Source organism: Castor canadensis, chromosome 1 (genome assembly GCF_047511655.1).
Source record: "Castor canadensis chromosome 1, mCasCan1.hap1v2, whole genome shotgun sequence".
Classification (NCBI taxonomy): domain Eukaryota; kingdom Metazoa; phylum Chordata; class Mammalia; order Rodentia; family Castoridae; genus Castor; species Castor canadensis.
The window spans coordinates 148,706,900-148,733,297 of NC_133386.1; the positions used below are offsets into that span (position 1 = coordinate 148,706,900).

Genomic DNA, 26,398 nt, shown 5'->3' on the forward strand with positions numbered 1-26,398 from the left:
TCATTTTCCATCTTTTTACTTCAACTTTTCTCTACTTCTTGTAAATAACATACAATTAATATATTGGTTTTGTCTTTTTCTTTTTTCAGTGCTGGGGATTAAACTCAGGACATCATACATGCTAAGCAAGCAGTCTACTACTAAGCACTCTACTACTAAGCTGCATCCCCAGCCCCTGACATAATTTTTAAATCTAGTATCTGTTTTGCCTCTTCTTTTATCCCCTTTGCCACTATAGAATTTATAATCTCTCTTCAGTAAACTCTGTTCTTAAAATTTCTATTTTTAGTGGCAATTCTAGAAAATACAACATGAACTTACCAAATTGAAGTTAAATAAGTACAATACTTATTTTTTCCTTTTCAGTACTGACTCAAGTCATCTTTTGTTATATCATCTCAACATTAATCACACAACGCCACTGAATCAAGAGTCCCCTGTTGTTTTCTCAAGGTGCAGTATTCCCTATATCTCCTTTTACTAAGGTTTACCCTTTTATTTGACTTGTTACTCCTTCCATGTATTTCATTTTTATAAATTAATCAACATTTTTATTATATTATTGCTCTACTGGGGGTAGATTATGACATTTACAAAAGTTCTTACAATATATCATTCTCCTTTAGCCCTCCTCACCCCATTCCTGGAATAGTTTCATCATGGTTAATTTTTCCATTTTCATACATGAATACAAAATATTTCCACTAGATTCATCCTCCTTCACCCTTTCTTTATATCCTCCCCCTCCCACTGGTACCAAGCCCCAAACAGGTTTTTATGAAGAGGAAACAACCAGGCTGGTGGCTCACCCCTATAATCCTAGTTGCTTGGAAAGCTGCGATCAGGAGGATTAAGTTTTGAGGCCAGTGTGAGCAAACAGTTCATGAGACCCCATCTCCAAAATAACCAGAGCAAAATGGACTGGAGGAGTGGCTCAGGAGGTAAAGCACCCGCTTTGCAAGTGTGAAGCTCTGAGTTCAAACACCAATCCCATGATTAAAAACATGGGGGAAATGAGATGATGCATGGAGTTCTTTAGCATAGCTCCTTGGTAACTAATTAGTATATGTTAGCAAATATCAAGATTATTTTGTAATTGTGGTTGTTGTGATTATACTTAATACTTAATAATTGAAAAATCACAATTATTATATATGTGTATGAAGCTCAATGTATTATTTTGATATATGTATACAATATGGAAATGTTAAAGCAAGCTAAATTAACTTACCATTTACCTCATCTCTCCGTTTTTTGTAGAGACCTTTGAAATTTATTTTCATCAATTTTTAAATATATATTTTATTGACAATAGTCACCTTGTTGTGCAACAGATCTGCGAAACTTGTGTCTCCTAACTGAAACGTTTTACCCTTTGATTGATAACTGCCCATTCTACCAAAAGAAGAAAATACTGTCATTTGCTATCATTGACCAACCTGAAGGTCATTATGTTATGTAAAACAAACCAGACCCAGAAAGATAAATACTGCATGATCCACATATGTGTGAAATTTAATTATAAATTTTTAAAGATTTATAATTAATATGACTCATGGCATAATTCAGATAGCTTGTCAGTTCAGTAAAACCTTCTTTCTGGCAGGACTGGGATTTGAACCTAGGGCCAAGTGCTCTACCACTTGAACCATGCCTCTAGCCCCTTTTTTGGCTTTAGGTTATTTTTCAGATAAACTTAACAATTACTAAAAATTTAAACACAATTTTCAAGTGGTGTGAATTTTTTTTTGAAAACCCATAGCATTTATAATCATACATTTAATATAGATTAAGAAAACCCACTAAGATGTTTGGTATACCTGTACAGCAGTGAAAATGAGTGAACTAGCACTATATATATATATATATATCACCATGTATAACTACCTCAAATATAAAACTGGATGAGGAAAGTAAGATACATAATGATTACATGGTAATATAATGTTAAAATTATAAGAGCCAAGTGTGATGTGGTGTCATATACCCGTAATCCCAGCACTTGGGAGGCTGAGGTGGGAGGATCCAGTTCAAGGCCAGCCTGGGCTACATAGCAAGACCCTATCTCAAAAATCCATTAAACTTGCAACACTGTACTATATGTGGCTTAGATGTATATGCGTATGTATGTATGCATGCACATACATATGTGAATGTATATATATATGAAAAGTATAAAGATATGTCTGGGACTAGCAAACATCAAATTTAGGAAAGTCTTTCTGAAAAGAGAAAGGCATACACAGGGTATTTTGTATTATAGTATTGAATTTATTAAGTCAGATCATAAGTACATAGATGTTTTAATATTTTTGGAAATAATTTAAAAATCAGGAAAAAGTAACAAATGTGGAAATAGCATAGAACACTAATATAGCCTGTATCATGATTAGTCTATTGTTAAATTTTTGTTTCATTTCCTTCAACATTTATATCCACATGCTACAACACTCATACTAGTGCCTGCTCTCTCTCATTTTCTGTCTGTCTGTCTCTCTTTCTCTACACACACGTGCACACACACACATACACATTTCTGAGCCATTTGAGTTCAGTATGTATCCATCATGACATTAGCAACCAATTACTTCATTGTGATTTTTCTAAAAGTAAAAATACTCATATATACATATATAACTACAATAGAGTTATCATCTTTGGTAAATTTTAACATCAATATAATATTTAAAATCTAATCTCCCATCTACATTCCAATTTTGTCACCTGACCTAATAATATTACGAACAGCCTTTTTCCCTCTAGCCAAGATTCATTCTTAGATCAGATACTCCATTTAATTTTCATGTTTCTTTGGTTTCATTCAGTGTGGAGCATTTCTCCAAGTTTTCCTTAGAAACATTTTTACTGAGGTAATCACATGACATAAAACTAACTACTTTAAGGTGAACAATCCAGTAATATTTAATATATTCCAAGTGTTGTACAACCACCTATCTCTATTCATTTCCTAAACATTTTCTCCATTATACACACACACACACAAGCACATATATTCTATTCCTAGGAATCGCCAAGTTGTAATCTCTTGGTACAGATTCACCTATTTTGGAAATATCATATAAATGGAATCCATAATATGTGATCTTTTGTCTGATGGCTTCCTTCACTTACCATGTTTCCAAAGTTCGTCCTTGCTGCAACATGTATCAGTACTTCACTCCTTTTCATGGATGAAGAGCAATCTACCACATGAATATATCCCATTTTGTTTATCCATTCATCCCTTATTGCTCATTTAGACTGTTTCCACCTTTTAGCTATTGTGAATAGTCTTTCTATGAACATGCATATATATGTTCTTGTTTGAATACCTGTTTTCAATTCTTTTCTATATATATCTAAGAGTGCAATTGCATGGTTATATGATAATTCTATGTTTAGCCTTTTAAGGAACTGTTTACAGAGAAGCCCAACTATTTTACACTCCCACCAGTAAAGTGTAAGGGGCCCAATTTCTCCACCTCCTTTTTTTAAAAAATTATTTTAGTGGCATAAAGTGAGTACCTCATTATGGGTCTGTTTTTATGTGTGAAGCTAGGGACTGAACCGAGCTAGACAAGCTCTCTTCCACTAAGCTTCATCTTCACTCCCCTCATTGGGTTTTAAATTTGATTTCTCCTAACGACTAATGATATAGCACATCTGTTTATACAAACTGTTGGACTTCTGAATATATTCTTTGATATAGTCCCATGTCCAAATCTTAATTGGGTTATTTGTATTTTTACTGTTGAATTTTAACGATTCTTTATATATTCTGCACACTAGGGCTTTATAGGATGTGATTTACAAAGCTTTGTGCTTGCAAAGCAGGCACTTTAAAACGTGAGCCACATTTCCAGTCCATTTTGCTCCAGTTATTTTGAAGATGGGGATCTCATGAACTATTTGCCCAGGCTGGCCTTGAACCATGATCCTGCTGATCTCAGCCTCCCAAGTAGTTAGGATTACAAGTGTGAGTCACCAGTGTACTTTCTTAATAATATCCTTCTACTTTCTTGATAATATCCATGAACATTCTTATTTTATTTTACTTTTTAATTGTTTTTGAACAGGGTATTGCTATGTACCCCAAGTTGACCTCAAACTCACAATCTCCCTGCCTTTGCCTCTTGAGCACTGGAATTACAGATATGTGTCACCATGCCCCAGTAAAAGTTTTCAATTTTGATGAGTCATAATTATTCTGTTTTTATTTTGCTGATCATGCTTTTGTTATCCTAAGTATCAACTGTAAATTCAAAGTCATGAAGATTTATATATTTTTAAGAGATGTTTCTATGTCTTATATCTGGGTCACTGTTTCACTTTTGAGTTACTTTTGTATAAGGTAAAAGGTTAAGTGTACACTTTATTCTTTTACTTGTAGATGTGTAATTTTTCCATAACCATTCATTGAAGAGACTAACTTTTCCCATTGAATGGTTTGGGCATCCTTGTTAAAAATTAATTGGCCATCCACGTACCAGTTTATATCTGGACACTCAATTCTACTCCATAGTCAACATATCTATCCTATGCCAATACCATACTGCTTATTAAAAATTTGTAGTAAATTTTTAAATCAGGAAGAGTGAACCCTCAAACACTCTTCTGTTTCAAGACTGCTTTGGCTATTAAGGTACCTTAAAATTCCATGTGAATTTGAGAATCAGCTTTTTCCATTTCTCCAAAAAAGGTAATTAGAATTTTCTTAGGGGTGTACTGAATCTGTAGATTGCTTTGGGTAGTACTGATATCTTCATAATATCAAGTCTTCCAATCTCTTCTTTATTTCCTTAGGCAATGATTTGGAGTTTCCAATGTATAAGTCTTTACCACCCTGAGTTAAATTTATTTCCAGGTATTTTAGTCTTCTGGGCATATTGAAAATGGAATTATCATAATGTACTTTTTAGACTGCTCATTGCTAATGCATCTTTTTTTAAAAAAAAATCATTTAAATAACTGATGAACAATCCTTTATTTCATTGACTGTACAAAAATAGTTGGTCATGATCTGCTGACCACTGGTCAAATGTTTCTTGTGTAGACAGCACATACTGGATTCTCCTTTTTAAATGCGGTGTAAAATCAATGTGTTTTGATTGGAGTGTTGGTGGCATTCACATTTAATGTAATGATTGATACGGCAGATTTCTACCTGACATTTTGCCATTTATTTCCTATGTCTTAAGTCTTTGTTGTTCTTTTTTTTCCTCCTTACTGCCCTTTTTGTATTAAAGGTTTTTTTAGTTTCTCGCATTAATTCTTCCATTAATTTTTTAGATTCCAAGATGGCGGCTAGAGGGAGGAAGCAGAAAGCATGCCTCCTATAGTGAAATCGTGGAGAAACGCCGGAGACACACCTTGCAGGCAAAACCACTGAGAAGAGGCAAAATATTGACCTCTCCACACATCCAGCCGGCACAGAGAATCTCCACTTCACGTTAAACGGAGAAACCAGGAGGGCTCCTGGGCCGCCAGTCACCCCCGCCCAGACGGCTTGGGAAGATGCGGACAAGGTGAGCTTAGCGGTACGTGGTACTCCCACAGACAACCCTGGGCCAGATCAGCATAGCCCCCTGGACAGACCGACCTCCACCCGGGAAAAAAGAGAAACTGAGTAATAAGCAATAAGAACAATAAAGACACGTTGCAAAGAGGGTGGGGTGCCCTGAGCTCCGAAGAGCGGGGAAGGGGAATCCTTCCCGGAACTGTAAATAAACAAGCCAGGCCTGGCCAGAGAGGCTCTGGTGGGAGCGGGGGCTTGCGCTCAGCAACCAGGAGCAGGAAAGCTTGTGAGAGTGATGGAGGAAGGAAAACTCCACAGGAGAGCGGGGAAGACCCACCTCCCACGTGAGCTGTAAACAAACACGGCACCAGCAGGAGCAGCAGCACCAGCCAGCAATCAGGAGCAGGAAAGCTTGTTAAAGCAGCGGTGGGAGGAAAACTCCAGGAGAGGGGGGAAGACCCACTTCCCACATGAGCTGTAAATAAGCACGCAGGAAACAGAAAGCAGGTGCAGAGTCACCTCCCCCAGTGTACTTGGAAAGGGGAAAGTTTGTACCAGAGGCTCATGCACAGGAGAACTCTGAGTAAACAAAGCCTGCAGAGCCAGGTGAGTGTTAAGCTCACCCCAGAGATCTGCATAAATAACATCGCCAGCAACAGCAGGCTGACAGCAGCGGGCAGGTAAGCTGCAGCCGCAGATAGCCATTCACAGAACTGTCTCCAGACTCTTTTTCTTCTTTCTCCCTACCTTTAATGAGAAAACAACTGAACTACACCTGCATGCTGAAAAACTTATTGAAACTGTATTGCATTTGAACTTGGGACACTTTGGGGTTTTGGTTTTTTTTTTTTTTTTTGTGCAGTTTTGTTCTACTTTATGTGTCCCCTTTGATGAAACAATTACAGAACATCTGAGGCACCATCTCCAGGATTGGAGGCTGAGACGGGCACCAAAATTATTAAGACTAAAACTTCATTGCATTTGAACTTGGAGAGTTTTTTTATATTTTCTATTTTTCATTTTGTTTTATTTTATATATCTATATAAATATATATTTCTTAAATTTACTTTTTTTAAAATTTTCATTCTTATCTTTATTCTTTTTACTTTTTATTTTCAATCCTCTGTCTCTCTAATGCCTGTTCAGCTTACTGTCGATTAGTACACTAATGCTTTTTTGTTTGAGTCTTTGTTTTGTTTTGTCCTACTTGTCTGTTTATTTGTTTCTCCCTTTTTCTTTAACTTCTTTGCTTTCCATCTCCTCTTACCCTACCATTCTAAATATCACCATTGTTATTATTACAAACTAGAAAATACTTAATTGTTCACAGTACAGGGACAGTAACAACACCAAGGGCAATGACAGGAAGACGGAAAAAACAGGGAAACCAGTTTCCCCACAGCAAAAAATTAGTACAGGAAACAGAGGGAAATGAAGAAAACAGATACTCAGATCCAGACTCAAACGAAATGAAGATAAACTATGCCAAAGAACCCAATGAAGCCCACAAGAATAATTTAAAAGAAGACATACTACAGGTACTCAATGAGAATTTTATAGAGATGATACTGGATAGGGTCAACCAAAATGTACAGGAGACACTCAAGAAATTCCAAGACAACAAAAATAGAGAATTTGAAAAAGCAAAAGAAGAAATAAAGGAAACCATAGAAGCACTGTATAAACACCAAAGTGAAACAGAGAACACGATGAATAAACAGATAAACGAACTCAGGACAAAAATAGACAACATTGAAGAGGAAACCACTCAGGATATGGAAAACCTCAGAAAAAAGAACGAAACAGAACTGCAAAACAAAACGGAAGGCCAATCCAGCAGAATAGAACAAACAGAAGACAGAATCTCAGAACTTGAAGATGAAATGGTAATTAAAGGAAAAACCGAAGAACTATTAATTAAACAACTCAAGACCTGTGAAAAGAAAATGCAAGAACTCACCGATTCTATCAAAAGACCAAACTTGAGAATCATGGGCATCGAAGAAGAAGAGGTGCAAGCAAAAGGAATGCATAATATATTCAACAAAATAGTAACAGAAAATTTCTCAAATCTAGAGAAATCTATTCCCATATAGATGCAAGAGGCCTCAAGGACACCAAACAGACCAGATCAAAATAGAACTACCCACGACATATCATCATTAAAATAACAAGTTCAGAAACTAGGGAAAGAATATTGAAGGCTGTAAGAGAGAAACAACCAACAACATACTAAGTAAACCCATCAAAATCAGAGCAGGCTTCTCAACAGAAACATTAAAAGCAAGAAGAGCGTGGGGTGGGATCTTCTGGGCACTGAATGAAAATAACTTCAACCCCAGGATACTCTACCCAGCAAAGCTCTCATTCAAAATAGATGGAGCAATAAAAGTCTCCCATGATAAGCGGAAACTAAAACAATATGTGACCACAAAGCCACCATTACAAAAGATTCTTCAAGGGATTCTGCACACAGAAAGTGAAACCCAACTTAACTATGAAAAGACAGGCAGCACCAAATCACAGGAAAAGAAGAAGCAAGAAAGTAGAGAGTAACCTCAACTTAGGTACACACAATGAAACCTTCAAACAACTAAGACAACTAAATGACAGGAATCACCACATACCTATCAGTACTAACGCTTAATGTTAACGGACTTAATTCACCCATCAAAAGGCACCGCTTGACGAAATGGATTAAAAAGGAAGATCCAACAATTTGTTGCTTATAGGAGACCCATCTCACTGACAGAAATAAGCATAGGCTTAGGAATGCAAAATGGGAGATAACAACAAACACCATCGAAGTCCAGGAAATCATTAGAGACTACTTTGAGAACCTATATTCAAATAAATTTGAAAATCTTAAAGAAATGGAACCAAGAGGATATTAATCACCTGAATAGATCTGTAACACAAAATGAAATTGAAGCAGAAATCAAGAGTCTCTCCAAAAGGAAAAGTCCAGGACCTGATAGATTCTCTGCTGAATTCTATCAGACCTTTAAAGAAGAACTGATACCAACCCTCCTTAAACTGTTCCACGAAATAGAAAGGGAAGGAAAACTGCCAAACACATTTTATGAAGCCAGTATTACACTTATCCCAAAACCAGGCAAAGACACCTCCAAAAAGGAGAACTATAGGCCAATCTCCTTTTTGAACACTGATGCAAAAATCCTCAACAAAATAATGGCAAACCGAATTCAACAACACATCAAAAAGCTTATTCACCACGACCAAGTAGGCTTCATCCCAGGGATGCAGGGGTGGCTCAACATATGAAAATCAGTAAATGTAATAAACCACATTAACAGAAGCAAAGACAAAAACCACTTGATCATCTCAATAGATGCAGAAAAAGCCTTTGATAAGATCCAACACCATTTCATGATAAAAGCTCTAAGAAAACTAGGAATAGAAGGAAAGTACCTCAACATTATAAAAGCTATATATGACAAACCTACAGCCAGCATTATATTTAATGGAGAAAAACTGAAAGACCATTCCCTATAAAATCAGGAACCAGACAAGGATGCCCACTATCCCCACTCCTATTCAACATAGTACTGGAATTCCTAGCCAGAGCAATTAGGCAAGAAGAAGGAATAAAAGGAATACAAATAGGTAAAGAAACTGTCAAAATATCCCTATTTGCAGATGACATGATCCTATACCTTAAAGACCCAAAAAACTCTACTCAGAAGCTTCTAGACATCATCAATAGCTACAGCAAGGTAGCAGGATATAAAATCAACATAGAAAAATCATTAGCATTTCTATACACTAACAATGAGCAAATGGAAAAAGAATGTATGAAAACAATTCCATTTACAATAGCCTCAAAAAAAATCAAATACCTAGGTGTAAACCTAACAAAAGATGTGAAAGACCTCTACAAGGAAAACTATACACTTCTGAAGAAAGAGATTGAGGAAGACTATAGAAAGTGGAGAGATCTCTCATGCTCATTGATTGGTAGAATCAACATAGTAAAAATGTTGATACTCCCAAAAGTAATCTACATGTTTAATGCAATTCCCATCAAAATTCCAATGACATTCATTAAAGAGATTGAAAAATCTACTGTTAAATTTATATGGAAACACAAGAGGCCACGAATAGCCAAGGCAATACTCAGTCAAAAGAACAATATAGGAGGTATCACGATACCTGACGTCAAACTATATTACAAAGCAATGACAATAAAAACAGCATGGTACTGGCACAAAAACAGACATGAAGACCAGTGGAACAGAATAGAAGACCCAGATATGAAGCCACACAACCAACTTGTCTTTGACAAAGGAGCTAACAATATACAATGGAGAAATAGCAGCCTCTTCAACAAAAACTGCTGGGAAAACTGGTTAGCAGTCTGCAAAAAACTGAAACTAGATCCATGTATATCACCCTATACCAAGATTAACTCAAAATGGATCAAGGATCTTAATATCAGACCCCAAACTCTAAAGCTGATACAGGAAAGAGTAGGAAATACTCTGGAGTTAGTGGGTATAGGCAAGAACTTTCTTAGCGAAACCCCAGCAGCACAGCAACTAAGAGATAGCATAGATAAATGGGACCTCATAAAACTAAAAAGCTTCTGTTCATCAAAAGAAATGGTCTCTAAACTGAAGAGAACACCCACAGAGTGGGAGAAAATATTTGCCAATTATAGATCAGACAAAGGACTGATAACCAGAATATACAGGGAACTTAAAAAACTAAATTCTCCCAAAACTAATGAACCAATAAAGAAATGGGCATGTGAACTAATCAGAACTTTCTCAAAAGAAGAAATTCAAATGGCCAGAAAACACATGAAAAAATGCTCACCATCTCTAGCAATAAAGGAAATGCAAATTAAAACCACACTAAGATTCCACCTCACCCCTGTTAGAATAGCCATCATCAGCAACACCACCAACAACAGGTGTTGGTGAGGATGCGGGGAAAAAGGAACCCTCTTACACTGTTGATGGGAATGTAGACTAGTACAACCACTCTGGAAAAAAATTTGGAGGCTACTTAAAAAGCTGGACATCGATCTACCATTTGATCCAGCAATACCACTCTTGGGGATATACCCAAAAGACTGTTACTCCAGAGGCATCTGCACATCCATGTTTATTGCGGCACTATTCACAATAGCCAAGTTATGGAAACAGCCAAGATGCCCCACCACTGACGAATGGATTAAGAAAATGTGGTATCTATACACAATGGAATTTTATGCAGCCATGAAGAAGAACGAAATGTTATCATTCACTGGTAAATGGATGGAATTGGAGAACATCATTCTGAGTGAGGTTAGCCTGGCCCAAAAGACCAAAAATCGTATGTTCTCCCTCATATGTGGACATTAGATCAAGGGCAAACACAACAAGGGGATTGGACTATGAGCACATGATAAAAGCGAGAGCACACAAGGGAGGGGTGAGGATAGGTAAGACACCTAAAAAACTAGCTAGCATTTGTTGCCCTTAATGCAGAGAAACTAAAGCAGATACCTTAAAGCAACTGAGGCCAATAGGAAAAGGGGACCAGGAACTAGAGAAAAAGTTAGATCCAAAAGAATTAACCTAGAAGGTAAGACCCATGCACAGGAAATCAATGTGAGTCAATGCCCTGTATAGCTATCCTTATCTCAACCAGCAAAACCCTTTGTTCCTTCCTATTATTGCTTATACTCTCTCTACAACAAAATTAGAAATAAGGGCAAAATAGTTTCTTCTTGGTATTGAGGGGGGGGAGCGGGAGGGGGTGGAGTGGGTGGTAAGGGAGGGGGTGGGGGCAGGGGGGAGAAATGAACCAAGCCTTGTATGCACATATGAATAATAAAAGAAAAATGAAAAAAAAAAAAAAAAGATTCCACCTCACCCCTGTTAGAATAGCCATCACTAGCAACACCACCACCAACAGGTGTTGGTGAGGATGCGGGGAAAAAGGAACCCTCTTACACTGTTGGTGGGAATGTAAACTAGTACAACCACTCTGGAAAAAAATTTGGAGGCTACTTAAAAAGCTAGACATTGATCTACCATTTGATCCAGCAATACCATTCTTGGGGATATACCCAAAAGACTGTGACACAGGTTACTCCAGAGGCACCTGCACACCCATGTTTATTGCGGCACTATTCACAATAGCCAAGTTATGGAAACAGCCAAGATGCCCCACCACTGACGAATGGATTAAGAAAATGTGGTATCTATACACAATGGAATTTTATGCAGCCATGAAGAAGAACGAAATGTTATCATTCGCTGGTAAATGGATGGAATTGGAGAACATCATTCTCAATGAGGTTAGCCTGGCCCAAAAGACCAAAAATCGTATGCTCTCCCTCATATGCGGACATTAGATCAAGGGTAAAAACAACAATGGGATTAGACTTTGAGCACATGATAAAAGCGAGAGCACATAAGGGAGGGGTGAGGATAGGTAAGACACCTAAAAAATTAGTTAGCATTTGTTGCCCTTAACGCAGAGAAACTAAAGCAGATACCTTAAAAGCAAGTTAGGCCAATAGGAAAAGGGGACCAGGAACTAGAGAAAAGGTGAGATTAAAAAGAATTAACCTAGAAGGTAACACACATGCACATGAAATTAATGTGAGTCAACTCCCTGTATAGCTATCCTTATCTCAACCAGCAAAAACCCTTGTTCCTTCCTATTATGGCTTCTACTCTCTCTACAACAAAATTAGAAATAAGGGCAAAATAGTTTCTGCTGGGTATTGAGGGGGTGGGGGGGAAAGGGAGGGGGCGGAGTGGGTGGTAAGGGAAGGGGTGGGGGCAGGGGGGAGAAATGATCCAAGCCTTGTATGCACATATAAATAATAAAATAAAATAGAGGAGGAATAAAAATCTTCCATGATAAACAGAAACTAAAACAATACATGACCACTAAATCAGCACTATAGAACATTTTGAAAGGAATTCTACACATGGAAGATGAAAATACACATAGCCATGAAGGATGGGAATTATTACATCTCAAGAGAAGAGCAGATAAGTAATTAGAGAGTAGTATAGAATTAGTTGCACACACACAAACCTTCACACAACAAAAACAACTAAATGGTAGGAATCACCACATACCTTTCAATATTAACACTGAATGTTAATGGCCTCAACTCCACCAAAGAAAAACACTGATTGGCAAACTGGATTAAAAAGGAAGACCCGACAATTTGTTGTTTTTTTGTTTTTTTTAAGACAATTTGTTGTTTATTAAGAAACCCACCTTACAGACAGAAACAAACATTGCCTAAAGGTGAAAGGGTGGGAAAGATTTACTAAGCTAATAGCCCCCCAAAACAGGCAGGAATGGCTATACTTATATCAGATAAAGTAGACTTCAAACCTAAATTAGTCACAAGAGACAAAGAAGGTCGCTTCCTACAAATACAAGGAGCAATACATCAAGAAGAAATAACAATTGTTAACTGATATGTGCCCAATGTTGGTGCACCCAACTTGATCAAACATACACTACTGGACTTAAAAATATACATAGACCCCACATACTGGTAATGGGAGACTTCAATACCTCCTCTATCACCAACAGACAGGTCATTGAGACAAAAAGAAAATCAAAGAAACTCTAGAATTAAATGACACCATAGATCAAATGGACCTAATAGATGTCTACAGACTATTCCATCCTGCAACAGAACAATATACATTCTTCTCAGCAGCCCATGAAACTTTCTCCAAAACAGACCATATTTTAGGTCACAAAGCAAGTCTTAACAAATATAAGAAAACTGAAATAATCCCCCTGCACACTGTCTGACCACAATGCAATAAAACTAGAACTCAACAACAAAAGAAATAGTAGAAAATACTCAAACACCTGGAGACTGAACAACACATTGCTCCATGAAGATGAAAGCACAACTTATCAGAATCTATAGAGTACAGCAATGGTAGTGCTAAGGGGAATGTTTATAGCACGATGCATATATTAAAAACACAGAAAGATCTCAAATAAATGACCTGATGCTAAATGTCAAACTCTTAGAAAAACAAGAACAAGCTAAACAGAAAACTAGCAGAAGGAGAGAAATAATAAAAATAATGGCCAAAATCAATGAAATAGAGTCCAAAAAAATCATTCAAAGAATTGATGAAACAAAAAGCTGGTTCTTTGAAAAGATAAATAAGATTGATAAGTTCCTAGCAAATCTGACTAAAATGAGGAAGGAAAAGACACAAACTAACAAAATAAAAAATGAAAAACAACAAACATCAAGGAAATCCAGGGACTCATTATGGACTACTTTGAAAACATATATTTAAGTAAATTGGAAAATCTAGAAGAAACAGACAAATTTCTAGAAACATATGACCATTCAAAATTGAACCTAGAATATACAAATCACCTAAATAAATCTATAACAAGCAATGAAATTGAAGCAGGAATAATTAATCCCCCTTCCCTCCCCAAAAAGTGCAGGATCGATGGATTTACTGCTGAATTCTATCAGGCCTTTAAAGAAGAACTAATACCAACAGTTCTCAAACTTTTCCTTGAAATAGAAAGGAAAGGAACACTGCCACACTTATTCTATGAAGCCAGTATTACACTCATCTCAAAACCAGATAAGGACACAGCAAAAAAAGAATTACAGGCCAATTTCCTTAATGAATTTAGATGCAAAAATCCTCAATAAAATACTGGCAAACCAAATTCAACAACATATCAAAAAGACCATACACCATGATCAAGCTGGTTTCATCCCATGGATGCCAGGGGTGGTTCAACATATGCAAATTGCTAAATGTAATACATCATATTAACAGAAGCAAAGACAAAACCACATGATCATCTCAATAGATGCAGAAAAAAACCTTCAACCCAATTCAACATCCTTTTATGAAAAGCTCTGACAATACTAGGAATAGAAGGAATGTACCTCAACATAATAAAGGCTATATATGACAATCCTATAGCCAACATCATACTGAACAAGAAAAAGCTGAAACAATTTCCTCTAAACTCAGGAATGAGACAAGGAAGTTCACTCTCTCCACTCTTATTCAACATAGTCTTGGAATTCCTAACCAGAGCAATAAGACAGGAAGAAGAAATAAAAAGGAATTCAAATAGGAAAGAAAGAAGTCAAACTATCTCTATTTGACGACAACATGATCTTGTACCTAAAAGACCCAAAAAACTCCACTGAAAAGTTCCTAGACATTATAAATAACTTCAGCAAAATAGCAGCATACAAAATCAACATACAAAAATCAGTAGCCTTTCTATATATCAATAATGAACGGACTGAGAAAGAATATAGGAAAACAATTCCATTTATAATAACCTCAAAAAAAAAAGCTAGAAATAAACTTAACAAAAAAAGTGGAAAACCTCTACAATGAAAACTATAAACCACTGAAGAAAGAAACTGAAAACTACAGAAGATGGGGAGATCTCTTATTCTCATGGATTGTCATAATCAGTATTGTGAAAATGATAGTATTACCAAAAGCAGTCTACATGTTCAATATAATCCCCATCAAAATTCCAATGACATTCATCACAGAGATTGAAAATTCAACCCTAAAGCAATACCACGAATAGCCAAGGCATTACTGAGCAAAAAGAGCAATGCTGGAGGTATCACAATACTTGTCTTCCAACTATACTACAGAGCCATAACGATAAAAACATAATGGTACTTGCACAAAAACAGACATGAAGATCAGTGGAACAGACAGAGAACTCAAATATGAATCCATGCAACTACACCCACCTGATTTATATGTGGGTGCCCAAAATATATGATGGAGAAAAAGACAGTCTCTTCAACAAATGTTGCCGGGAAAACAAAATGTTGCATGCAGAAAACTGAAACTAGATCTGTGTCTTTCACCCTGTACAAGAATCAACTGAATGTGGATTAAGGACCTTCATATAAGATCGGAAACTTTGAAGCTAGTGCAGGAAAGAGCAGGGGATACACTGGAATTAACAGGCATAGGCAATGCCTTCCTAAATAGAACTCAAAGGCTCAGCAACTAAGAGAAAGGATTGACAAATGGGATAACATGAAATTAAAAAGCTTCTGTACAACAAAAGAAATGGTCACCAAACTGAAGAGGCAGCCCATGGAATGGGAGAATATCTTTGCCAGCTATATATCTGACGTGGTATTAATAACCAGAGCTCAAAGAACTAAACTCCCAAAAAATCAACGAGCCAATGAAGAAATGGCAAATGAATCTAATAGAGCTTTTTCAAAGGAAGAAGTCCAAATGGCCAAAAAACACTTGCAGAAATGCTGACCATCCCTGGCCACAAAGGAAATGCAAATCAAAACCATGTTAAGATTCTACCTCACTCCTGTTAGAATGCCTATCAAGAACACAAACAAATGTTAGCAAGGATGTGGGGGAAAAGGAACTCTCATACACTGTTGGTGGGAATGTAAATTAGTACAACCACTATGGAAAATAGTATGGAGGCTCCTCAAAAAACTAAAAATAGAACTTCTGTATGACCCAGCAATACCGCTCCTAGGAGTATATCCGCAGGAACGTAAGTCAGGTTACAATAATGGTACCTGTACACCCATGTTTATTGCAGAATTACTCACAATACCTAAGCTATGAAAACAGCCAAGATGCCCCATTAATGATGAATGAATTAAGAACATGTGATATTTATATATATAATGGAGTTTTATTCAGCCATAAAGAAGAATGAATTTTTGTCATTTGCAGGTAAATGGATGGAACTGGAGAACATCATCTTAAGTGAAGTTAGCCCTGTTCAGAAAGCCAAAGGCTGCCTGTTTTCTCTCACATATGAATACAGACCCAACACAAATACACTCAGTATTATGAAAAACAGGTTATGCTAAGGGAAGGTTACATACGAGAGACAGAAGGTAAAAGAAGGAGGTTAAGAAGGTGAATATGGTTGATGTACTTCCTACACAAGAATGGATATTGAATTCTTAAACATGTTGAAATCACCATAAAAAGGAGACTAAAGTAGAAAGGAGAAAAGTAGAGAGGATGAACCAATACATATATATATGGAAATGTCACAATGAAATTCCCTGTATAGCTATCTTAAACAAACAAAAATGTCTCTTTTTTCAAAAACAGAGAACAGGAAGGTAAAACAGGACCTGTCTTGGGTGTGAGTATCAATGGGAAGGGGCAGGATATAAGGAAAGGGAGAAGGAGAGGGAATATGGTGGAAATATTCTGTATACATGTACATGAATGGAAAAATGAAATTATTCCAGGAATGGGTGGAGGGGGGAGGGAGAAGAGATAAAGGAGAATGACAGAGGGGGTGAATTCAACTAGGATATGTTGTACATAATTTTGTAAATGTCACAATGTACCCCCAATACAACAATAAAAATAAATCACAGAAAAAAGAAAAGAAGGAAGAGAAGGAAGGAGGGAAGGAGGGAGGGAGAGAGGAAAGGAGGAGGATTGAGATCCAGTGGTCCAAGGTAGCTGTACCACATCCCTAGCAATGAACAATGGTTCCAATTCCTTTGTATCTTTTCCAAAACCCAGACAACCTTCAGAAAAGTTGGAACATTGGGTGTTCTTTCTCCCTTGAAGGATAAGCCTCAAATTGTGTGCATTTTTACAATGGTACCAAGCTGTGAAGGCCACAGCAAGCTCCCCTTTCTCCTTTCTTTGTTCTCAGCTGCCCCTAGATACTCAAACCATGCCAGTTTCTGCTCATGCTCCTAATGAGGTGATACAGAAACAAGTTCCTAGGTAGCCTACCCAACAGCCAGAACTTGGGAAGTAAACTCCACTCTCTCTCCTCCTGGCCCATGGAAGCTAAGAGAGATATTAAATGGTTTACATATATTTTTTTATTCATGTCAGGTGATACAAACTTAAATCTTTTTCTTACCATAGGCTTTATAGGAGGACATTGAAAAATACAAGTAAAGACATACCCAACTGCTGGAACAAAAGAGCCACACTGGTGCCTGTGACAGGAAGGCTATCATGTAAAGGAGTCTGGATCAGCTGTCTATCTCCTGCACCCAAAGAAAACAGCTTCTGTAGAATGAGAAATACACAACAAAGTAATGTGGACATTTTCTTAAAGTAAAAACCCTTTGAAGTCCAGCTTTAGAACAAGTGACCATAAAAGAGCCAATTAACAAATGCAAAGGGCTAATAACATATTACCCAAAACACTGAAGTTTTTTTGTGTACAAATATAAATAGCATGAGAATATTCAGCAGTTGAAGGTTGAAAATTCTGAGGCACAAAAATCACTGCCAATTATTGTTAAAGTCAAAAACTTTAGTAAAGGCCCCCAAAGACAATTCTGTTTCTTTAAAGCCCGATCATGACCAAACTCACATTTAACATTCTGCCCTTATAGCAGATGTAAGGAAGAAGGGAATAGCATTAAAAAAAAGGAGCGGGGGGAAGGTGTAACAATTTAAGACAAAAGACACTGAGAAAGACAGAGGACAGCTAAAAAAGGCAAAGGGCAAGGAAAAAGTGCTCATTTTAACTGTATGTAACATCTTTATCTGACTGAAGATAAGCGATGTGATTTTTAGAAGGCTGTCTCCCTTCCTCAATATTATATAAGAATAAACAAAATAAATGATCAACCAATCATTTTTAGAGTTTTGGAAAGGGCATTCTTTTTTTGGGGGAGAGGGAGTGCTAAGGATTGAACCCAGGGCCTACCACATGCTAAGCATGTATTTGTACTACTGAGCTATGCGCACTAGCCTCAAGTCTATTCTTTTTAAAGTACGGTTGCTCTAGAAACAATAAACAAATCAAGCAGTAAATCTTCTTATTTTTCTAATTCAGAGACAATTATGAAAATCTTGACACATACAGAGTAAATGTGAAGCGTTTTCTTAATGCTGTCTCCTAATTTTTATCAAACTTTTTAAAAATTTAAGTTAATAAAATGAAGTATAACTATATACAGATATGAGTAAGAAAGGTATTAAAAGCACATTTAAAAGTTCAATCTAAAAAAAGGTATGTCCAAATAGAGCTCAAGTTACACAAAATATGGCTTCTAATTATAATATGTGAAAGGTGAACTCTGTGAAAATTAACCCCATGACCTAACAAAAGAATGGAATCTTAAGCATTTAGAAGGAACACTATAGGAACAATGCTTAACTAAACTAGAATCCTCTTTAAAACAAAAATATTGAGAAGAATTCTTTCTTAACTGGAGGGAGAGAACAGTCCCTTTCCATTCACCTTTCTATTTTATTTACCTGGGACCCTCCAGCTGCTGGCACAAGGCAAGCACAAAGATTTGCAATGAGACTTTCCAAGGAAACATTCAGACTGTCCACATACACAGTATAGATCAAACCCAGGCAAGCCTGCAAAGAGATAGATGCATATGGTAATTTCATGGAAAAACCACTAAAAATAAATTATGACATCTGCTCCTAGGAAAATTTCTCTTTGAACGAATTAAAGTATATTCTACAGTGAATGGAATAAATTTTAAGCAGCAAACAATATTAAGTTTATTAAATTTTCCTCTAGGACCAGAACCTCCAAGTGTGCTTCTGAGATAAGTTTACAGAATGCAGAAAGCCATAATTTGTAAAACAGGTGTCTCTGCTCAGATAACTACTGTCATTAATTTACAGGGCTAAAACTGTTTTTTGCCCAACTGTTTTGCTCTGCTCCAAAGTTCAAGATAAAAATTTAGAGATTTTATTTTACTTTGTGATTCTTATAAATCCAGAATATTTATTCAATGGGAAATTTAACATATGAATTATAATAAAAGGTAGCAAAATAGACAATATAATAAGATTAGCACTTTGAGCTCAGTAGAAGGTAGGTGGTAAAACAAGATAACATACAATCTTTATGAATTTTTCAGTTTATTGAAATTTGTGACTAAAAAATTAGTGATTGTTAGGAATTGCCCATTGTCATTGAAATCTTGACATGAAGTGAATTTTTCTACAATACATAATCTCATTTTCTAGAAGAGTTTTTTAGAAACTATTAGGACAAATATTTATAAATAATGTTTTTTACATTTGAAATTCTGACTATATATACAGAAAAAAAGAAAAAAGCGGGAAGTAAATTGTGTGTGTGTGTGTGTGTGTATTTGTTGCTACTGTTGTTTTGGGAACAGGGTCTCCTTTTGTATACTAGGCTGGCCTTGAACTTGAGATCCCCCTGCCTCCACCTCCCAAATGCTAGGATTATAGATATATACCACCATGCTCAGCCTATAAACAATATTTTAAAGATATGCTGGCAGTAGCATGATCAGAATTATATGAAATCTCAAACACTCCTACTTACTTCAGCCTGACTGTGCATAAGCTGAACATATACAAGATTGCTGAATTACTAATGCATTTTTAATTTGCTGTAGGTAATCAAATTATTTAAGGGTTTATAACCTTTGGATTCAATTAATGTGTGACCTATTTTAAAACAAATGCTACATCCTTAGAAGTGCAAATAGTTTTGTTAACTCACTGAAGTATTTTTATCATCCAACATGAATTTATTTCTTCTGTTCTTGCTAATTTTCCTTTATTGGTGAATCACTAACTCAGTTTAACAATATTTTCAATACAAAGAACTTGTCACCAGGGTTCATTCAAAACAGGTTTATATAATAATATAAACTAAGAATGACAACTATAAGTTCTTTACCCTAAAAATTTCTGGATAGTCTAATCTGGACACCAACACCAGGCTTTTGGGAGCAAACACCTCTGCAGGCTGAATTAAGCCAGATACTTCTTCTTCACCTTCAATCTCTTCCTTCTTTGTTCCCTAGAAAAAGTGACATTGAAATCAATATACAGAATTACCTACATTCATAGTTCACAAAAGATATTCATACCATGTTCCTTCCAGGTAACTTACAAAAATCAGACAAGGAATACTTATTTTATTTTTGAGAAGCTCCATCATTTCCTTTCTGAGTGAGGAAATGAAGGTGAATAAGACTTGCTAAAATTATTTTAAGTAGTGACCCAAATAATTAAAATGACATTTGCCTAAATGGAAAGTTAGTTGTTTTCAAAAGAAGAAAAAAAGTCTGTTTTACAAATAGGGCATTTTGTGCTTGGCCAACTCTTTCATATGAACATTCTAAAGCTTGCAGAATGCTCAATGCTTTTGGAAGTAAAGCACATATCAGCTTGAAATTGCTTTTGTTCCTAAGCAACAACGGTGATATTTTGAAAAGAAAAAAAGAGAACATTTTTATATATAAAACTAAGTTTCGGAATGAACTTAATGCCACTGAAATGCGCATTTATAAATGGCTTAAATGGTATTATCTTAGATAGATTTTACCACAATAAATAGTCTTTTAAAATCACCTGTTTTAACAACTACTGTCTAATAAACTTGGAAAAATAATATTCTCATTTATGGATCAATAAATATTTCCTGTGTACCTATCTGTTTGATAATGGTCTATAGCATACTAAAATGTTTAAGAAAAAAAAAGAGTACGGTAATAAAGCATACAGATTTATTTCTGGACATTCTAAGATTGTAGGACATTTTCCCTAACTAGAATCCCCTTGTCTTTCTTTTACACTAATCAAACTTAGAACTTAAAACTTATTTTCCTCCCTAATTTTTTTCTTTCTCTTACTTTCCAGTGTGGCTCCCCAAAATATCAGACTTTGGTGTACTTCTTTCTTTGTCAGGCTTTCCCCCAAATGCTACGAAATACTGTATCTAGATGCCTATTTGGCATCACCACTTAATGAAAAAAGACACTTCAAAGATATTCAAAATGGGGACGGACTGTTCAAGACACACTGTACCCATGTATTGAATTATCACCATGAATTCCCCTCATACTATTAATGTATGATAAATAAAAAACAGAACAAAACACAGCTCCAATCTTTCTCCCTAGATTCACCTCGCTTGCACTGGTCCCTGTCTTTTAATGGTAATCCTATTCTTTCACTGGGCAAACCAAAAACTCCCGATTCCTCTTTCTTAGATAGCTTATATCCAACATCAACAAATTCTGATTTCTCAATACCTCTATTGCTTCCACAATATAGTGTGCCACCATCACCTCGTCTGGATCATTACAATAGCCTCCTTTCATTGCTTTTGCCCTACTTTGCTTCTTTGCTGCTTTTCAAACATACCAGGCATGCTCCCATCTACAAATCTATAGACTTGCTTGTTGTTATTGGCTAGGAATGCTCTTTTCCAGATATCCTAATGACTATGCTCTGCATCTCTTTTAGATCTTCTTTCAAGTATCTCCTCTTCCTACTCTGACAAGCTTTTGCTGATCACTCTACTTGAAACTGAAGTGCCCTAACACTTTTTAATCCCCTTTTCCTGCCTTATTTTTCTCTATGATACTTGTCACTATCCAGTTATTATTCATTTCATTTATCTTGGGTTTGGGTTTGTCTTTTTCCCCTACTAGAATATGCTACATAAAGGCCAGGTTTTCTCTGTCTTGTTCAGTGATGAATTCCAGTTCCTAAAATAAGGTATGGGCACTTTGTTGTTCACTGCATAAATGAAGGAATAAATTTTCTTGGAATGGTTTTCTGGATATTTTACCAAAGGAAGTCTTTTCCTCCCTATGCATGGAGGCCAAGAAAAAAATATATATCTACATATATATCTGTGGGACTTAGGTTTGAACTCAGGGCTTTGCGCTTGCAAAGCAAGAACTGTATTTTTAATTTCTTTTAGAACCTACTTAGTATCTAGTACAGTGCAATATAACCAATTATTGGCTGTCCATGGAATGCACATATCAAAAATAAACTATTTGTACATATGATAAAGTCCAAATGCTCTTGAAAATTTTCGTTTGTTACAAAGCCAAAACTAAAATTAGGTTTTTGGTTTCTGCAATCCTTAGAAATAATAAAAATGTGAAGATTATTAATTTACCAATGATTTCCACATTTAATGAATTATGTGCTTCATGGATTACTGTCAAATTCAAAATAACAAAAAATGACTGAAATTCCTGGAAGAGATTAAACCTATCCACAATTTTATGAGATTGTGATAAATGCTCTAGAGTACCATTAAAAGACAGTTTGAGTAAGTAGATAACCATTTCAAGTAAATGACCAAACACAAAATAGAATTCAGTGGTCACTTCTTTAAAACTGCTCTTTAAACACTAGCTAAAAGGAATAATTGTTAACAGAGAAGAAAAAAGATCTAGTATAATATAAATCAGTATTAAGTAAAAATAATTTTATTTTTACTTCCAACATAGATGTTGACTTTTACTTTGCAAATCCTAAAATGTTATTATTCTTAATCCCCAAAACTCTCCTACAAAAACACATTTCCCCAAAGGCTGGGGATGTAGTTTAGGGTAGAGAAAATGCAAAATACACACACACACACACACACACACACACACACACACACAAAATGTCTCAAGTTTAGAGAAAAATCATATTTCTACATTTGGGAGAAATGTACTATTATGACAAAACAAACAAATAATACCAAAAATTGCTAGGTAAAATAAAATTTGTTCCAAGAGATGAGAATGTGATTTTTGGGATCAAAATTTTCTAGAAATAATTTATCAGGCAAAGGGAAAACCGCCTCTTCTATATAGTTGCTGGAGTATCTTTTATGTAATAATTATATCATGATTCTTGCTTGTATGTTTTATAATGACAGATTTTTCACATACTGAAAAGATGTGAAAAACTAAAAAATAAGCAAAAACTTCAAAACATAGCCTGTAAACATAAGAGATGTTATTTTCTTTGAAATTTAGTATCTTATATGTCATCTAGCTGGGCAATATTAATCTTTCTTATAACTTAAGATTATTCCTTGTTTTTAGGAGTCCTTTTTAAAGACAGAAATTTACTTTAAATGCTGTTTAATGGATTATTTACATTGCCTTCAAGGTAACCTCATCTCTTATCCATATCATTATCACATGCCACACCTCACTCATTTGTACGTATTTTCATCTACTGGCTATTACAATGAACTATATCTGCTAGTAAGACTCCCAACTTCTGTGTATGTCATATAATGTATAGCTGATAGTCCCCCATGCTTGAATATGGGAAAAGTTAGTGCCTGCTATTATATCAATCTGCCCCAGAACTGCTATTGATCTTCAAACATATCCTGAGATAAAAGTACTAGAAGGCAGATTTTATTTGATGGCTTCATGTAGCAGATAGATACTACCTTTAGGAAATTTATCTTAGCTATTTTTCATGTTGAATACTCCAGCCTCATGTTTATTATATCCTGGAGATTAATTGTCACATCCAAGCAACAGCCAAGTCCTGTCTTTCTATCCTGAAAAGCGTTGCTGTGTTCATTTTCAACAAGACCACATTGCCACATTTATTTAAACATTTAATTAACAATGATAAAAGAAACTGTGCAAGTAAAAAACATTCAGTTCTAGATTCCTCTTTTGAAATATAATTTATTACGATGTACCATTACATAGAGTTGACTCAAAGAAATAAATTAAGGACTTTCAAACTTTCCAGAATTAGAATTACTATTGTTCCCTACGTATAGTGGAGAAAACTGAAATACAAAGAGGTTAAGCAATTTGTCAGGATCACACTGCTAATAAATCTTAGAAACAAGATCAAGATCACTGTTAAAAGTGACCTTACAGAAACATCTAATTCAACCTTCCTATTTCATAGATAAGAAGATTGAAAAAAAAAAAAGATTGAGAACCAGAGAGGTTACAAAGTTGGTATAGAAAGTACAAAAGATGATTAATGGGATGTAATCTCATTTATTCATTTAATATACATTAAATGATTTAGCCTAGGCACTAAGGCTAAAATGGTGACAGAGTCCCTGCTCTTACAAAGCACACATTCTGGTGGGGGGAACCAAATGAAAAGACAAGTAAAAAAAAGCAAATATTTCCTCCAGAGCTCCAAGTTTTCCTATCTAGAGATCAGTCTAAAAATTTATTTTCATTACTTTGATTTTCCAGGTAATTCATCAATCATTTGTAATTAATTATCATATGGTATTATGAATGTTTAAATTTATTGTTTTCTCAAATAGTTCACCAACTGTTTAAATAACATTTTTTGAAATCTATAGATTCTGGAAGTGTGGTAGTGTAGGTCTGTAATCCCATAACTCAGAGGCTACAATAGGAGGACTGAGAGTTTACAGCCAGCCTAAACTACATAGTGAGACACTATCTCCAAAAAAATTAAAAACTGAAATGTATAGATCACATCAGTTTTGAAATTCTTCCATTGTTGAATACTGATATCCTAGGGTAACACATAATCACTAGGGTACTGATAGCCTGATACACTAGGGTCTGTTTCCGGACAATCTTTGCTATCCCCACAATTTATCTTATTCTTGAATCAATAATAACTGATATAAGTTCTTCAGTAGCATAATACTTATTTTAATATTTCAGTATAATACTTATTTTAGTGTTGGACAGATATAGACAAGCTCTTCAACTTAGTACTTGTCCAGGGGAAAGTTTTAGCTTCATTTGTAAAACAGAAATGTTAAAGCCTACCAAATGGTGCTATTAAGAGAATAAAATGAAATAAAATCCATGTGAATTAAATAAAATGAAATGAAATAAAGTGCTGTGAAAGTTTTAGTATACAATCCAGAACACGGTAAGCCTTTTAAAATCTAAAATCTTTTTTCTTTTCCCCTCAAGTCTCAGCTCTTGATTTGTAAATGTTCACTCAGTCTTTTGAAGTCTGTAAGATTTATTCCAGTTGTCCAGTCATCAATTATTACATATTTCAACAAACAGTACTTAGCATATAGTACTTTGACATGTTTTCATACTTAAATTTTAGTTTTGCCTTCTGACCTAAATTTTATACCCACTGAGTCAAAGAAATGTATTTTATGCCTTCAATGTCTCTTCTCTCTTTATTCCTTATCTTATCTTTCTAAATTAGTTTCATTCACTCCTCCACTTTTCTTTGAAGGCAATTAATTTGCTGATATACCAAATATCTTCATTGAGTAGTGCATAATTACCATTGATTCAGAAATAGTAAACACATTAAAGAACTTTAAAAAGACATAAAGGTAAAGAAAATTTAGATATGTCTGCCATATATTTTGTCTAAGCTGTAAAAGCCAACATGAAATCTATCATATTTTACTGATTACTTAAAAAATCATCTAGGATCACACTGCCTAGCTGGATAATTTGGGGAACATGTTATCAAAAATTTGATGCCAAAGTTTTGCTTGTGATTATTGACAGTATTACTGTATCTTGGAGAAGGCAAGAGAGCCAACATTTTTAAAGTTGCACAATCTTACTTCGGATGGTGTATGTCCCTAAGTTCTTCCTCTTTAGGATTCCAAATAATGTGTCATAGTACATTGGTATGAAGTAATTCACACCAAATGAGAATTAAATGATCTATTTTGAACTGATGATAGGATCCAAAAACAAAAGAAAAACACATTTTTTAAAAAGGACATAGCTAAACAGTGCATGCCAAAAATGAGAACAAACCTTACTAATGACCTAGAAAAGAACATCTCTGGTTTTTTTTTCACATTCTACCTCATTGTTTGTACTCTCATTTAGGGCAAATTCAAAAAGCATTAGTTTTCTGCTTCCAGTATAGAAAAGCAGTCTTACAGATCTGCATAATACATAGTACCTAATTACAATTATACAGAAGCCATAATTTTCACAACTTATTTATGTTTTCAGAATCTTTAAAAAAGTCTGATATGAAGCAGACTTTAAAGATTTTAAGTTGATTATAAAAACTAAATAAATGATAATTTTTGGTCTACTTAAAATGGCAAGTAGCAAAATATCTGAGCTAAAAGAAAAGTTTTTAAAACAATGATTCAAAATATACAAAACCTCA

The 26,398-nt window shown here is 35.3% G+C and overlaps 1 protein-coding gene across 10 annotated transcripts in view; it reads right to left on the reverse strand.

Moving 5' to 3' along the window:
- Positions 1–26,398, reverse strand: part of Sbf2 (SET binding factor 2) — a 406,422-nt gene that overhangs the window by 167,961 nt on the left and 212,063 nt on the right. For all 10 annotated transcript variants that reach the window (XM_074041194.1, XM_074041166.1, XM_074041157.1 and 7 more), the window contains exons 4-6: positions 20,199–20,321; positions 18,776–18,886; positions 17,467–17,572 (exon numbers count right to left, since the gene is read on the reverse strand). In XM_074041194.1, the coding sequence (XP_073897295.1) occupies positions 17,467–17,572; positions 18,776–18,886; positions 20,199–20,321 (340 nt within the window). The remainder of the gene's footprint in view (positions 1–17,466; positions 17,573–18,775; positions 18,887–20,198; positions 20,322–26,398) is intronic.